The sequence below is a fragment of the Branchiostoma floridae genome, chromosome 11 (genome assembly GCF_000003815.2).
Source record: "Branchiostoma floridae strain S238N-H82 chromosome 11, Bfl_VNyyK, whole genome shotgun sequence".
Taxonomy (NCBI): domain Eukaryota; kingdom Metazoa; phylum Chordata; class Leptocardii; order Amphioxiformes; family Branchiostomatidae; genus Branchiostoma; species Branchiostoma floridae.
In genome coordinates this window covers 7,409,284-7,425,056 of record NC_049989.1, presented here as the reverse complement: position 1 = coordinate 7,425,056, position 15,773 = coordinate 7,409,284, and the positions used below count along the sequence as shown (strand labels likewise).

At 40.2% G+C, this 15,773-nt stretch overlaps 1 protein-coding gene across 4 annotated transcripts; it reads right to left on the bottom strand.

Annotated features, from left to right (window-relative positions):
• Positions 1–118: 118 nt before the first annotated feature.
• Positions 119–15,455, bottom strand: LOC118425858 (A-kinase anchor protein 10, mitochondrial-like). 4 transcript variants are annotated; one of them, XM_035834981.1, is made up of 13 exons: positions 15,225–15,455; positions 14,016–14,210; positions 12,182–12,748; positions 11,854–11,952; positions 10,475–10,559; positions 8,727–8,850; positions 8,425–8,561; positions 7,958–8,102; positions 7,650–7,772; positions 7,082–7,290; positions 6,685–6,705; positions 6,066–6,157; positions 119–2,110 (listed from the first exon to the last, which is right to left on the bottom strand). In XM_035834981.1, the coding sequence occupies exons 1-13, from the start codon at positions 15,247–15,249 to the stop codon at positions 1,965–1,967; spliced, it is 1,968 nt and encodes a 655-aa protein (XP_035690874.1). In that variant the 5' UTR covers positions 15,250–15,455; the 3' UTR covers positions 119–1,964. The 4 variants fall into 4 exon arrangements, with proteins under 4 accessions (XP_035690874.1, XP_035690875.1, XP_035690876.1 ...); XM_035834982.1 differs by having other exon boundaries at positions 6,685–6,699; XM_035834983.1 differs by having other exon boundaries at positions 6,685–6,696.
• Positions 15,456–15,773: the final 318 nt, after the last annotated feature.

Here is a 15,773-nt window from a genome sequence, read left to right as displayed (position 1 = left end):
GTATGTATATCTATATATTAGAACTACAGAAGTTATATTTAAGATAATCAGTAAGTAAATTACTTTACAATGACAGCCCTGCAATAGGAATATGAAGCAGATATGTGGAATACATGTCTTTGATGCCCTATTTAATTAAAATCTTTTTTTTTGTACACATTTGAAGACATCAAGTAAATTTGTTACTGGGCACAAACAGTTCTGAATTACGTGAAACTTAACAATAAAATCACAAAGTTAAATTTAGGTACAACTTTGGCTGAGAAGATTGCACCATAAATGGACACAGGAGCTAGTTCACAACCTGGGAAATCAATGTTTTCAATAGCACTAGAGATGATGTCATTTTGCTGTACAATAAAATAAATGTAATTTAATACTAGTGTCTACTGGGTATGGCTTATATCTCAAAGTTCAAACAATGGTTGCAAATGATTTGGCATTGCATCATAGACTGGGCTATTAATTGTAACAGATGTCCTAACATAAAATGAAATGGATGATTTTTCTGATGTCCATGTTGGTATTCTGTGGTGTACATTACTATAGGAACGTCCCAAGTTGGTTAAGATAAAAAAATTATCAGATGTGCCATGACTTAAGTTACTCAAATAAGGCAAAATGGTACAGAACAGAACTTATCATCTTAGTACAAAAGTGACAGTGATGTCTAAGATATCCAAACTTTTGATGACCAATCACAACTTGTCATTCACCTAACTCTACAACAAAAGAACTTACTCTGATTTGTTACAAACAATTAAGGGAGCAATTATTGCATTAAGAAGGATTGATACATTTGTACTTCATACAAATATTCAATAATTGCTTGACACTTTCCACAATTAACCATATAACACTGCTTTCATCAGAACCTTTTTTTAAGTAGTCCAAGCCTTATTCTTTGTTCAGTTGAAATATCCTGGCAAGATTTGGAAATTGACATTCTTACTTTCATTCTACACATATGTACAAAAAGATTAGATTTTGTCAAAATGTGGCAGCAGCAACTCTTTTCATTCTGATGATTTGCTACATGTCAGTTTTACAACTTTCCATTTTACAAATGTTTTGCAGAAAAAAAATTAAAATTTCATCATGAAAGAACAGCTGTGATTGGCTAGTTGTTAATGATATTTGAAATACAAGTACATATAATTCACATACCAGTCATGTTGCAACAGATTATTTGGACTGCTTAGATCTTTTGTATGATTATCAGCAAGAGTGCAGTACAACCAAAATGTAACAAAAGTAGTCAGGAACATAAAATGTGACAGAAACTTTGTGTGACATACTGGTTCCAAATGCTAATACATGTCAATGCTCAATACAATGTGCTTGTGTGTATCAACGCAAAGTCTTTCGGACTACATACAAAATTCTTGTCTCTGACAAAATATGTTGCTAAAAGGATAGATTTTCACAACTACACATACAATATAGTCCGTGCTTGGACTTTGTATACTCCCAATTTATAACCATAGTTTTACATGCACAACTGTATAATTACAAGTTTGCAATTCCTTTACCAAATTACATAATAATTGAACTAATAAACTCTTGCGACGGTACACATCAAGGTATACATAGAATAAAATTTTTATGTTGCTTTACAGTTGCGGTTGTAACAGTTGAGATTAAATAGGTGTAGTAGCATGGTGGGTGAGATTATAGCTAATGTAACAATTTTGGGTGAGATTATAGCTAATGTAACAATTTTGTCTGCAAATCCTGATCGCATTTTGGACCACGTTTCAAGAGTCTAATATAGACAGATTATCTATAAGTATGATTTTCACTGTTGAGTAATACATTGCAGGCTTTTTGTCTGTAATATCATTTCCCTTGATGAAAGGGAGATAGAATTCCTACTTGGCTACTTTCCTTTTACAAACAATAAAACATGGAGACAGGTTCCCACTGATGTTATTTCTCAACCTTGCTAGAGTGAAAAGTAGACATCAGCTGTCAGAGTCAGGTGAATCCAGCTCCTCCCCTCCCGTCTGCCGCGTGATGTTGGACACGATCATCTGAGCGATTTTCCACGCCATCTCTTCCTTCTCCTCGTCTGGTTCCCGAGACACATATTTTTTCCACAGTTTGGACGCTGACAGGGGGAACAACAATATTATGTCAAACGAACCCTCACAAGTGATGTATTACCAGAAAGATATACAAAATATATCAGGAAGTGATTTGAATTATGATGAAGCATTCCTGCTGAAGCATTACCTTTATATGGTACATTCCAATGAATAACATCCTCAAAAGATTCAAAACTATATCTATCGGTCGGCCGCGAGGCGGGCGACTGCAAGTCTCCACTGTTTCTTGTCGGCAGCCAGGGTTTTGATCTGCCCCGGTGTAAGTAGGCCGCTTTCGTCCCCCAGCAGCTGCTGTATGTACTGCAGGTAGGACATGGGTTGGCGACCTCGCCTGCGTTTGCCATGTGATGGTAAGTACAGCGAATAGAGACAGGCGGGCTCGTCCTCAGGCATTCGCAGTACGTGACCCAGGTAGTCCAACTGTCTTGACCTTACATGCTCAATCAAGGGTTTTGTGTTGGTCAGTTTGTAGATTACAGAATTAGGCACCCGGTCAAGCCTCTTGATGTTTAACATGACACGGTAACAAGATGTTGCAAACGAGTTAATTCTGCACTCCATCACCTTAGTAATAACCCAGGATTCACATCCATAAGTAAGTACTGAAACACATGAGGCCTTAAACAGTCTTACTTTAACAGCAATAGGGATACTATTACTTCTCCATAGATGTTCTAAGTCCCAGAAAGCTACCCATGCTAAAGCTCTACGCTTCTTAAGGTCACTACTTGTTGAGGCCATCATAGAGCCAAGGTATTTAAAATCCTGTACATGCTTAATCGGTTTGTCATACACAAGAAGTGGGGGAATTGGATTGTCATTATAACACATGTATTCCGTCTTAAGGACACTAACAACAAGACCTAAGTCGGATGCTGCAGTAGCAGTTTTAGTGAGTTGTTCTTGTGCTCTTGGACCCGATGACTCTAATAGAGCAATATCATCGGCAAAATCCAAATCATTTATCCGCTTAGCCGGGTATCGACTGGACGCTCTGGGGTGAGTCACAATACCTGAGTCGGGTTCTACTGTGGCCCTCCTCATAAGATAGTCAATGAGAATGATAAAGAGAAAAGGTGCCAAGACATCACCCTGTAGGACTCCAGAAGACACCTGGAAGCACTGAGACACAAGCCCATCAACCATGACAACACTCTTAGAGCTACTGTACAAAACACTTATGGCCTTTACCACTGGTTCAGGGATGCCATAGTGGCGTAATACGGCGAACATAACTTCCCTGTCTATACAGTCAAACGCTTTCTTAAAGTCAATAAAAGTTACCCATAATGGCAGTTGTTGGTTTTTAAAACCTTCCATGATTCTTCTGAGGATGTGTATTTGCTGCGCACAACTACGTCCTTCCCTGAATCCTGCCTGGTTTTTCCTTAGAATGGGATCGACTTGTCTGCGGATTCGATTGAGAAGAATCTTGTTATAGACTTTAGCAGCGATTGACATGAGTGAAATTCCCCTGTAGTTTGTCATCTGTGTTAGGTCACCTTTCTTGGGTAGTGGGATGATGATATTTGTAGTCCACTGGTCAGGCGGAACATGAGTGGTGTATACTTCAACACAAAAGGAGTGGAGGGCTTTGACTATTGTAGTACCACCACCTTGAAGGGCTTCCGCTGTGACTCCATCATCCAGGCCAGGAGCTTTCCTGCGCTTGAGTTGCTTCACAGCTAACTCTGTTTCCTCCAGGGATGGTGGGTGGTCAGGTATAGGGAGGTCATGTTCTGCTGGTAGTGGAAGTTCTTTTGTGGAGTTACTGGTGTTGTTTAGCAAGGAACTAAAGTATTCCCGCCATTCCGAGAGAAGCTCAGAGTCGCTGACAGGGGGCGTACCATCCCTCTTCTTAACCTTGGCTCTCACCTTCTGGCTTTTCCCTGACAGACGGTGGATTATCTTCCATGTGGTAGAGTACTGTCTATTCTTGTCAGCAGTCACCAACTCTTCAATTTGTCTGTTGAGTGCACTTGATTTATCCCTTTCGTAGAACTCATTTAAGGTATTATTGAGTTTCCTCCAGGTTTCTTTGGACTTTCTTGTGCGTACCACAAGGTATCTCCTTTTAGCTTCATCCCTGTCAGCTTTTAGCTTGATGGTGTCCGGTGAAACCCAGCTGGGCATGGCAGAGCCCTTCTGCTTGCCAACCACTTTTTCAGCTGCTTTCTTGACTGCCTTTTCAAAAGCAGTGTACCGTTGTGTGATGGTTTCCCGGCTGTCAGGGGGTTGAATGGAGGTAAACCTGTTGGATAGTTCGATCTCAAACTGCTCCCTGGTGGTAGGGTTCTGTAGTGCATCCCAGTTGAATTTGTTTCTTTTGCATGTCTTTCCACGGGATGTTCTCAAACTTATTGACAGAGAGATGCTTAGAATCCTGTGGTCTGAGTCCAGCTCGACGGTGTTGTACGCGCGGCAGTTCCTAAGGGAGTTGACCCATTTCCTGTTTATGAGAATGTGGTCAAGCTGGTGGACAGTACCGGCAGGGTGAGTCCAGGTCCATAGACGGCTTCTTGGATGTGGGAACCTCATCTGGGCCGGTCGGAATTGAAGTTCCTCACACATGTCCACTAGACGTTCCCCGTTGTTGTTCGTCTCGTGATAGTAACAGTGTGCACCTATGACAGTAGGGCTCGTGGCATGGCTGTCATGACCAATCCGGGCGTTGAAGTCTCCAAGCACAAGCTGGACGTTGTGCCTTTTTACTAGCTCCAGGTGGCTTGAGAGGGATTGATAGAAACCATCTTTTTCATCAGCTGAAGCACTTTCTGTGGGTGCATAAGCTACTGTCACAGTTAATTGGGGATTCCCATAGAACGTTGCAGCCATGATTCTCGGTGTAATGGATTCAACACTTTGGAGGCATTTATACACATGTTTAGACAATAACAAACCAGTTCCTCCAGTTCTTCTATCTGAGGCAGAGCTATACACCAGGACATAGTTCTTATCTTCTGACCATAACTCGTCAATCTGTAGGGGTGTGATGAGGCGATGCTCTTGAATCCCTGCGATGTCAATGCCCACATCCTGGCAACCTGAGAAGAGCTGATGAGTTTTACCTTGTTGGTGAAGAGTACGTACATTGTAGGTTGATATTACAAGAGAATTGGAGACAGACAGGTGTATTCTATCCTGGCCAGCAGTCCTTTCGGTTTCCTGTTGACCCTTCATTCTGTCTGAGTAGGTAGACTTCAACCCTGCTGTCTTCTTATAAACTTTGGAGTTACTTACAGTTTTCGGAATCATTGAGGTCCAGGTTTTATTTTAATCCGATCCTGGGAGCTGACCGGGTGATTGGCCCTGGACAGTTCGTAAACGGATGTTGTTGTTGCCTGATGACCGTTGGGAAACTTATTTTCCTCGTCCGCTCTTCAGCCGTTGGGAGCAAACTCTCCTCGTCCGCCTTCGGGTCAGGCATCGCCGAGCTATTTGCCCATAGCTGGGGATGAGAGTGGCATTTGGGTCCAAGAAAGTAAGGTGCAGGTGTAAAAGAAAACCGTCGATGAACTCATAATAAAACAAGATAGAGAGTGGGAGGGGGGCAGGACATAGCGGTTTGTTTTGCAAAATAATTATATACCAGAACTTAAAAAGGAACATAAAGAAACTGTAAACATTATCCACAACATATACTGGAACTATTTCATGCCTCCATGGACCATCCCCGCTGAGGATTGAGTTGTATTCAAGAGCCTCAGTGCTGGATCAAAAATCCAATGGAGGCAGCCATCTTGGACCGTACCATTCAGATTCAAAACACAATGTCTAATGTACTAATGTATATCATTTCACAAGACTCTTTGACAATTTCTTTGACAAAGTTACATTTAAAAAAAATAACTGGTTACATGTATAGACTCTATGATTTGTAATGAAAAGCCAAATAGTATCAACTTTTATCTAATTTTTGTTTGTATGGAGGTGTTTCAAACAAAGAAGCAGGAATACCTGAAGATTGTTTGCTTCTCTCAGATTCTGGAAGGACTTCATACTCAGGTATAAACTGGCCCAACTCATTCATTCTCCCCACAGACATATTCCTGGGTAAAACAGACAACTGTCAGCATAAGAGAAATGAAATCATACTGAATATGTGGCTCTCATTTCTTAGTTCTTTCTAAAAGAAATATCTCAGTAGAAGGGCTGTACAATGTATCCTCAACTACATGTATATAGCTGGTATAACCACCATCTACATGTACATGTATATACCCAGTATAGCCAGTATAACTGCCCTTCAACATAACACATGCATACCAGAGTGGAAAAGAGCTTCAAACAGCATTCCACAACACCAACCAAAAAATAACAGTACCATCAACACTGATGCGTTACAATATTGTGTCATGAAACAACAAAAAGGACATAACCGGGTACAGGAGTGACTACATCAAGAGATAGGAAGCCTCCTAATACATGTACATTGTAAATTGTAAGGTTGGGAGAGATCAATTCTAAAAAAGAAAAAAAGAAACAAGAAAAAAAAGTTTCTTAAAAAAAAGAAATGGTGAGACAGAAAAACTTGGGATGAGGACAGATATAAAATAGTAGTTAAGTCCTGATTCACCTTGTCTCACTGCTTCTGGCATTTTGTGGTGGAGATGTGCATGCAAGGAACAAGGCACAAATGTTAAACCACACACTCCTGCACAGGCAATGTCTACAAGTCTTCTAGCCAACATGAGACTTTGGTTTGCTTGAGACAAAAAGAAAATGCCACTGTGTCATATACAAAAAAATGCTGGGTCATTCAAATTTGTGCTCACTGTAATACATGTACTTAACTTGTGAACACCTTCTCACAGATGTTGCTGAAAGAGTTGGCCTATCATTAAACAAACACCTCTGTAAGTCCAACATTCTGTGATTCTTCATCTGATTGCTAGGTGGCTATTCTTATGTACTTGATGAAGCCTTGGTATGACCAGAGCCCATGTTGAACACAGAATAACGCTGTAACTAACCCAACATTTGGCCTCTGCCAGAGCTGGTCAGGGTTGAACTGGTGCGGGTCTATCCTGAAGTCGTTGTCCAGCCCCTTGATGACTTTCGTGCTCTGTTTCTCCTGTTTGTGCACGACTCCCCCTGCCAACAGTGTGTTGGTCGTGGTGGTGTTAGAACTCCCAACACTCCCGGCCTCGCTGCTCGCATTGCTGCCCTGCCGACGATGACCCTGAGAAAGTTTGGTGCGGCACAGTTATGTTGAATTCTAGTACAGCACAGTTATGTTCAATTTTAGTACGCCACAGTTCATGTTCAATTTTGGTCGGCATCTCCACTATACAGTTTAAATTTTCACGTTTAAAACGCCTTCTGAAAATTACATGTAAATTTCTTATCATGGGAAGAGAAACCTCCTGAAAATAAAATTTCCAAAAACAAAACTCTATATTACTTACATAATGTCAATGCTTCACTTATTTCAGGCAACTCAACATGTCATTTAAACTATAACTGTAGCAATGAAAGATTATAGTCTGTCTACAATATATCTTAACAACACAAATGAACATTTCTGTCAACAGGTCTAACCTTGTGGTGTGGGCTGGGTGAAGGGAGACTGCCTGTACTCTTCACATCAGTCTTGATGGTGTTGATGAGCTCATTCAGGTACTTAAAGTACAGCTCACTGGTTAGGAAGGTGGGGAAATACATCTGGAAAACACATTGTACAACATGTAAATCACAATAAACACACATTTTTATTGATGTAAATGGGTCTATAGATATAGCCATACATTTAACTGCCCCATCTAATAGGATCTACATGTAATTTCTTGGCTACACAAACTTCATCGTCTTGAAGCTTGCTATATCAAGTGACAGATAGCAGGACTTACAGATTCTATAGTGGTGAGAGTCTGTCTCATCGGTGTCTCAAAACAGTTGGGCAGGGGGCCTCCCTCGCGACAGATTTGGTTCTCTATCTCGAACCTTGTGGCCTCGTCTACACCAAGAGGGGTCGTCGCTTGCAGCGAAAAATACCTGTGGAGGCAGGGAAAGAAAAATATTACCTAAAATCTGTACCCTTGATACAATTTCTTTTGGCCTGAACATTATTCCCATATTCCTGGGGTGACAATCAAAATACTGTTGATTTATGAAACACTAAGCGGTCTTTTCAAAAGCATATGCTACAGTAACTATGCTCATTTCAACCAAAACACCACAAAAATCTCCTTCCCCCTTGAAAAAGTGGTCTTTAAAAGCTTGAATCACTTAACAATGTTACCTTCTACAGCCATAGAGACATACCCTGTGACAGAATCTGTAACTGCACATATAAAAAGACCTACTGTGTCCTTACTTATCATACAGCACCATGGCGTCGTTCTGTGCCTCCAGCCCGTCGTACTGGCCCTGCTTCGCTGCCAGCGTCAGTTGGAAGTTGTTTGCAGCCAGCCAGAACTGCAGCAAGTTCATGGCTCCTTCTTGTTCCATGAACTGTTCAGGAAAGGAACTCACTCTTTTAAATCACCCACAAAATCAATTAACTATGGTACATGCCATGCAAACCTCTTTCTTACTACTACATATCCCTTGTCAGCACTTTCAATGGAAGAAAAGCAAATCACTGACTTAATGGATCATGCACACAACCCAACATACCTCCATGAAGTAGAACAAGGCAGTGTCGTTATACAGGATGTCAGCAAGGAAGACGTCACCACTAGTCAGCACATCAATCTGGTGTTTACAGTGGAACTCGCTCTTCAGATACGATGGGTAGTGACTATCAAAACAACACAGATCATTAATGCTACACAGTCCTGCTGTTACACATGTTCATGTACCATGTTTTATACTCCGTCATAGCAAAGTCATACTTACATTCTTAACTTTGCTCCAAAAAACGGTGTCACTCTTCCGCCTTCTGATTATTTTGTCAACATTATTCTTTGAAACTTGACATTTACAGAACTTAGATTTTAAAGAGCTTTGAAAAAATTCAATTACCTTCTAGTCTAAATCTCATAAACAAAGTTTGTTGTTATCACCTTTCAACCATTTAGCGATACTTGTTTCAGTGGATATCTCATTACACTTTCTTAACACTATCATTCAACAAGATTCAATCCAGGTTGTTTATTTCTCTTATCCTATAGAGTCAGATCACCTGGCTTAAGGTATTAATGACACCAAAAACTTACATTCCCGAAGGGATACAGTTTCAACCACTGCTTACAGTGGAAGACTATATCCTTCTAAGCAGCTTGACTCTCTAGACTCCAAAAGGACTTATTATTGAGATTTACAGAAATGCTCAATACAGGGGGAGGGATCATGCAAGACAGAACAGCAGCTGGCAGAAACCCCACTATCTTAAGTGGGATGAACAGCGCAAAGATTTTAACCAGAATAAACAGTTTGTACAGGCTCTGCCACATGCCCAATTCTGCTGCACTTTTGGCAACAAAGCCAAGTGCTGTGGCCCGGTGTGCCTATCAACACCAGGCACTTGTAATGTTTACAGTTTAGACAAACTGTAGCTCAATATTCCCACAGCACATCTTCAGACTCACTTTACAAATGAGATTTATTTTGGGATAAATAGCAAGGCTAACTTTTCCGCATTCTTCACTAATGAGGTACATGTACTTTTCAAAATTTCATTTCAACAAACTCGTAAACAAGCAGCAGCAAAATTTCTGGATAAAAACTTCCTCCATCAATCTATCAACATTTCTAACTACACACCACACACTACAGTACTGTTTTTTTGGGGGGGGGCTAAAGGGTTTAAATATATGCACTTAAAATTCCAGCACTATCTCCAGGACTTGGACTTCCATGAGGAAATTCCTGGTTTGAAACAGCTTGTTGCACTCCAGATTTGTAAAGTTGGCCTTGAAATTCTTGAAAAATTGGTGAGCTTTCAAGAATTTTTAAAAAAATGAATGTCAAGACTTATACCTAAAATACCTGATTACAATGTTACAACATTCATTTTAAGAAAACATCAAATGTTAAGATTGTAAAAAAGAAATACACAAAACAACTTCCAATGTGGTCAGCTTCATTTTTAGGAATAATTACAGATACCAGAACTCAACACCCGCATCCCTTAACCATGATGAAAGCTGTCACCGCCTTCCCTCCATCTATGACAACCTCATGTCATGTGACCCTTCACCCCTCGCAGGTCACCTGATAACCACAGTTGACAAAGAATGGCAGATGCCATTCAAAAGCTTCTCAAGCTTCCATCTTTTCTCATATCATTCTAATCTGCATTACTGCAAAGATTGTACCCTGTAGACCATGACGTTGGAACAATGCAAACTTTATGGATTTCATCAACTTTAAAGGGTCTGGATCAAAATGAAACAAAGGATGAACTGGTATAGATTCCTTACTCTCTCTCCATGACTTTGACGACAAACTCCTGGGCCTCCTGGAAACAATTGGGGTCCACATGGCCGTCCTCACTACAGATCTTAGCTGTGGAGCACAGATGAAAAATAGGCTTCATCTAGAGTTAAAAACTATCCAACCATGATACATTTTTTTCTATTTGACATCTTCAACTACATTGCTCGATAAATGAAGATATTTCGATGAAAGTAGGACATCCAGGTAATAAGATACGCCAGTGTCACTGGTAGGGCTGGATACCTTTTGGCTTGATCAGGTTCAGGTTCAGGTCCGAGTCCAGAGGTTTAGGTTCAGGTCCGGACCTGAACCTGAACCTCTATAGTAGTTGTCGATATATTACTTTGTAATCTTATATTATCATATAGTATCATATTCATATATTAAATAAAGTTTATTAAACCAATATTCAGATTAGTGTACTTTTTATGCCTTTTTGTCAGTGACTACCAAGCAGAGAGGAGATTAAAAGCAGTTTTATATTTATTCAGAGAAAATCCTACAGTAATTCACTGCACACAAGGCTATAATGTTACATGCAAATCAAACAACGCCATCTAGCGAGCAAGGTTAAACTGCACTCTCGCGAGAGTTGAGGCGAGAACTGGCGAGAACTCGCTATGTTTTGAGTAGAGAATCCAAGATGGCTGCCTGTTTGTCGCCGAGCGCTAAAATTTTTTCCTGCAAGACCGCACAAATCGCCTCAAAGCTGGAAAAATGGATTGAATACACGTACAGAAGAAGAAAGAAATGTTGTTTTTCCCATGGTAATTTTTTCTGGATGCGGATTCTTCATTTTGAGTGAAAATTTACCGCAAGAATTGAGGAATTTTCCACTCGATAATTCCTCGTCGGTCGGCCTCATGCCATGGTAAAATTTGATGATTTTTCGTAGCACATTGTCAATGTTGACCTAAAATTGAGCTGACAGGTACACAAATTGATGAATATGAATTATTGTAGGCTAATTTAGTTTGATTCATGGCTATTTTGCCATTCCATGGCCGGAGTACTAGGATTTCTAAGTACAATAGATTTCTTGAAATTGTTCAGCCTTCCGGTCCAAAAAAACCGGTTCACGACTTTCGGTTTTTTGGACTCGGTTCCCGGATGTTGTACCGGTAAAAACCGGTCTGGCCGAACCGGTATCCAGCCCTAGTCACTGGCAAAAGATAATGGATGTTATCTGAAATGTCTGACCGTTTCCAAAATCACATCCAGTTTCTTGAGCTATTTGGCGCAAATGAAGATACTCTTTAAACTCATTTTGTGTTTTATCTATCAAACATGAGTCACAAGCAGGCTCAAACTTAAAAGCATTCCTTCATAAGAACCTGACCAATACAGTTAAGTACATACTGACCAACTATAGAGTTCCTCATCTCATCTGTAACTCCCACAGGCTTGGCTGCATCCTGAGCTATGTACTTGGAATAGATACTGACGGCATCTCTTTCTATGGCTGGGGAAAACAGAAAAACATGGCAATCATCATGATAAACAGAATGAGATGAACTGCTTAAATCCATCTTCATTGATTGATACCACAAACAAAAGATTAAAAGGCAAGTGCTACGACAAGGTTGGCTACCAGTTCACTGAAAGCATCTCAAATCTTTTATGAAACTTCTCTACCCTGAATCAATGATCATAAACTATGAAAAACCTGAATGTGTATTGGTTCTCCTTACCTTTCTTTAAACTGTCTCCTTCCGTGTTCTTTCGTCTTTCCCCTATACTGGCCTCCCTTCCCTTGCTTTCCTTGTCCTCCATCCCAGAATCGTCTTTTGCACTTGAGTCCCCGTTAGAAATTGCACTGTGTGAAGTCCTTACGCTTTCTGTTGACTGTAACGACTGCAACGAGTCTACAGAATTCCTGTCCACTGGAAGAGCTCGCTGAATAACTTCATTACTATTTGCGTCCTCCAGTCTCTCTTTAGAAGCACTGTCCTTTGTTAACTGCGATGTCTTTGTGTCTGTTGAATCTGTTGGCAATTTTTTCCTATCTAGAGGTGGGGAAGCAGTCTGTTCTATCAAGCTCTTACTCATTGACGTGAGTGTGTGTGCTCGAATTCTGGTCCAAGCAGCACTGCGAAAGCTGTCTACTTCAATCCAGAATTTGATGATGTGTTGCCTCCCTACAGTGTCCATGTACTGGATGAAATATGGGATGGCACTGTTGTCATGTAAAAGTTCTTCCAGACTTATGTTGAGTCGCGAACTGCCATGAATCCCTGTGACCCCTTGATGGGAATGGCCTGTAGAGTGTCAATGAAAATCATCATTTTATCAACAAATGAAGCAAAACTGTTGACAAACACAAAAATTAGAAAGCATCTGCTATGAATTACTGTCAACAGCCTCTTCCATAAAATAACTTGGATATGGACTATGGAAGGAATTCAAGAGTTTCATTAGTATTTGTGCATACCCAATTGTCAACCTATATCAAGCACCTGTATTGGGTCCCTGGGGTCATTATCATAATTTATGCATATTCTAGAGGAATTGATATCATCAGCTTACAATACATATCATCAACCTGCTGATCACAGGGGAAGATGCTGATAAACATTTTTCACAATTCATTTTGAAAAGTACATACTAAGTTGTCATCATTGCTAAATATTTTGGTGTACAAAAACTTGTGTAACCACTAGAAGAACCTTTAACTACATACCATATAATGAAAAATATTTCATGGTATTGGTAAGTTGATATAACCTGTAATACATTTGGGAATATGGCTTGCAATGCCCTTATTCCTGATATAGTACAGGGAGAACGAAAACTGTGGGGATTCGTACATCAAGAATTTGCAATGTCTTGACTGTCCCGTTACCCACAAACAACTTTTCTGGCCAAGAAAATAAGAGCGATTTCTAACAGAAGTACCTTCGATACATATCTTGTTTTATATCAAATATTGCAATTATATACTTGATACTTTCCTTGGCAAACAGAATAACTGCACAAGTTCAACACTTCTAGGAATAGCTATCAATACCATCTTGAGAGGGTTGTTTGAATCTATAGGTACATGCCCATGCATGCAAGTTTGTATGTTATCAATTTTCTTCAATCACACAACATCAAATCAATTTGCTTGTGATTTCATCAATCTGACTGCATAAATAAGTCACAATTGGATGGTAACAAGCAAGACACTGAAAGCCCTTCATCTATCAGAAAATCAATAGCATACTACTAAATTGCTGGGGGTAAAGGTCAAGGTGATAACGACCTATAGAAGACATAGGGACAGTGGAATGTTATTTGTTAACCAACAACAGTGTCCAAGAAGAGGTATTGGAAGGCATGGCGCATTCCTCTCCTTCTACTCTCCCCAAACAAAGTCAGGTACTTACTCACACCTGGGTCGGGTGAGCAGTCATGATATTGATCGGTAGCTTTCCTAGGGCAGAACTAATCACACATGCCAGGAAACCGATGTCTGACTTAACCATTAGGCCATCAATGTTGCAAATCATACATCTGTAATACCCAATGTACTTGTGACCTTACCTAAATCTCCAAACTGTGTGTCCTGTTGGGTAGTACTTCGGTCAATCTGTATTTTTGCAGCTTGTATCTTGGGCCTGGCTCCTCCCGAGTGTAAAGTTGGTGGGACACTGTTGGCCTTCCCCTCCACTTTCCTTGCTGGGGAGGCTGGGTTTGACCCTGTCTTCCTCTGTGCTGCATCTTTGGTTGCCTTTTTGTCTGTTGGAGACAGGTTGGAATATGTTCAGAATATATAAAGCACTCTTCCTGTTTGAATACTAACTCAATTAGATGACATAATGTCTAGTACCATCTACAATGATCATCATGATAACTTAAAGTATTGAAAAGCGACCACCCAAAGCCAAACGACCCGTAACCATGTCCAGAGCCTTCAACCACTTGAAGTTGGACATTATACGAAGAAGAAGAAGAACTTAAGCAATGAAAAGTACTGATTAGTTTTCAAGCAATATATATCTCCTAGCATAATCAATAGTGGTTCAATTATCATTGAAATTTCTACTCGTTGTATTGATTGCTTTTACGCACTTTACTGGTTTGAGGTGCTGGTTTGGGCGGTACAGGTATCAAAGGTCATGTTTATTAATGTCAACTATGATAACACGTGCAAATGTGTGAAAGAAAGAACTTCATTTGAAAACTAGTATTTATGATCGATCTGCAGAAGTTGTGATAATGCTTACTTCTCGGAGGCACAATGGCTGGATGAACTTAGCCTTAGTTCTGTTTCCTTGAAGATTTCAATCAACTTAATACGCCCACAAATCGCATACCTTTACTGAGCTTTTGGTTGTTTACCTAAGCTGATAGCGTTTTCCACGCCAAGAACTATGGATTCGGGGTATACAGACGCAATGATGACTCTAAGATGCAGCGTCGACATGATATCTAATTCCCTGCCCGGAGGGTTTCTATATGATGATCAGATGATGATATTTCCGTGCGCAAGAAATAATTCGATGATTCGGATGAAATTAGGCCAGGGGCCTCTAACGGGAGAGACCGGTGTCAACTAACACTATGTTTTGCTCATTCCATCTAGCCTATAATAAACACCAAAAGCAAGAGAGCATTCAAGTGTAATTACAGAGGCATAATGGGTTCATAGTGGCAACAATGTTCAGGAAGGACGGCTAAGTTTGGCTATGGAGTGTTGGAAAATTTCTGCAAGAAAATGAAAGGGCGATGAAAGTGGCTGGGCCGTCTTACCTGATTTCCTTTTGAACAGCGGCATGGCTACAAGAACATCCTGATCGTCTCCAAGTCAGAACTAGATCAGTTCAAAGACTTCAAGCCTTTGTTACTTAACGTTGCCGTCTCGGATTTTTGCAGAAATAGACAGGGAAAAGCAACAAATCTTCGAAAATCAAGATTCCGTCGTCTGAGTGGACGCCATGATGGATTTTTCTAGTCTCGTATGATCTCGCGAGAGTTTATTCAACCAACGTTGAAAAAAATCATAAAAATGGTCGAGATTTTATCATTATTTCGCAATATGCACAAAGACAAATGTAGATTGATCATAAACCTATTTATTAAGAATTATCTGGGCAAGATAAGACAAATATGACTTCAGGGGTGAGGGGTTAACGTTATTAGCCTCGGTTTCGGAGGGGGCGGATCTCATATACGCCTTGGTAGGAGGAATGACTTTAACATGAAGCCGTTACTAATAAGCACAAGATAGGGATAAAGCTACAAATAATTGAAACAACTCTTGTTTTATTTTGTGTATGTAAATTTGTGAATAATAATGTT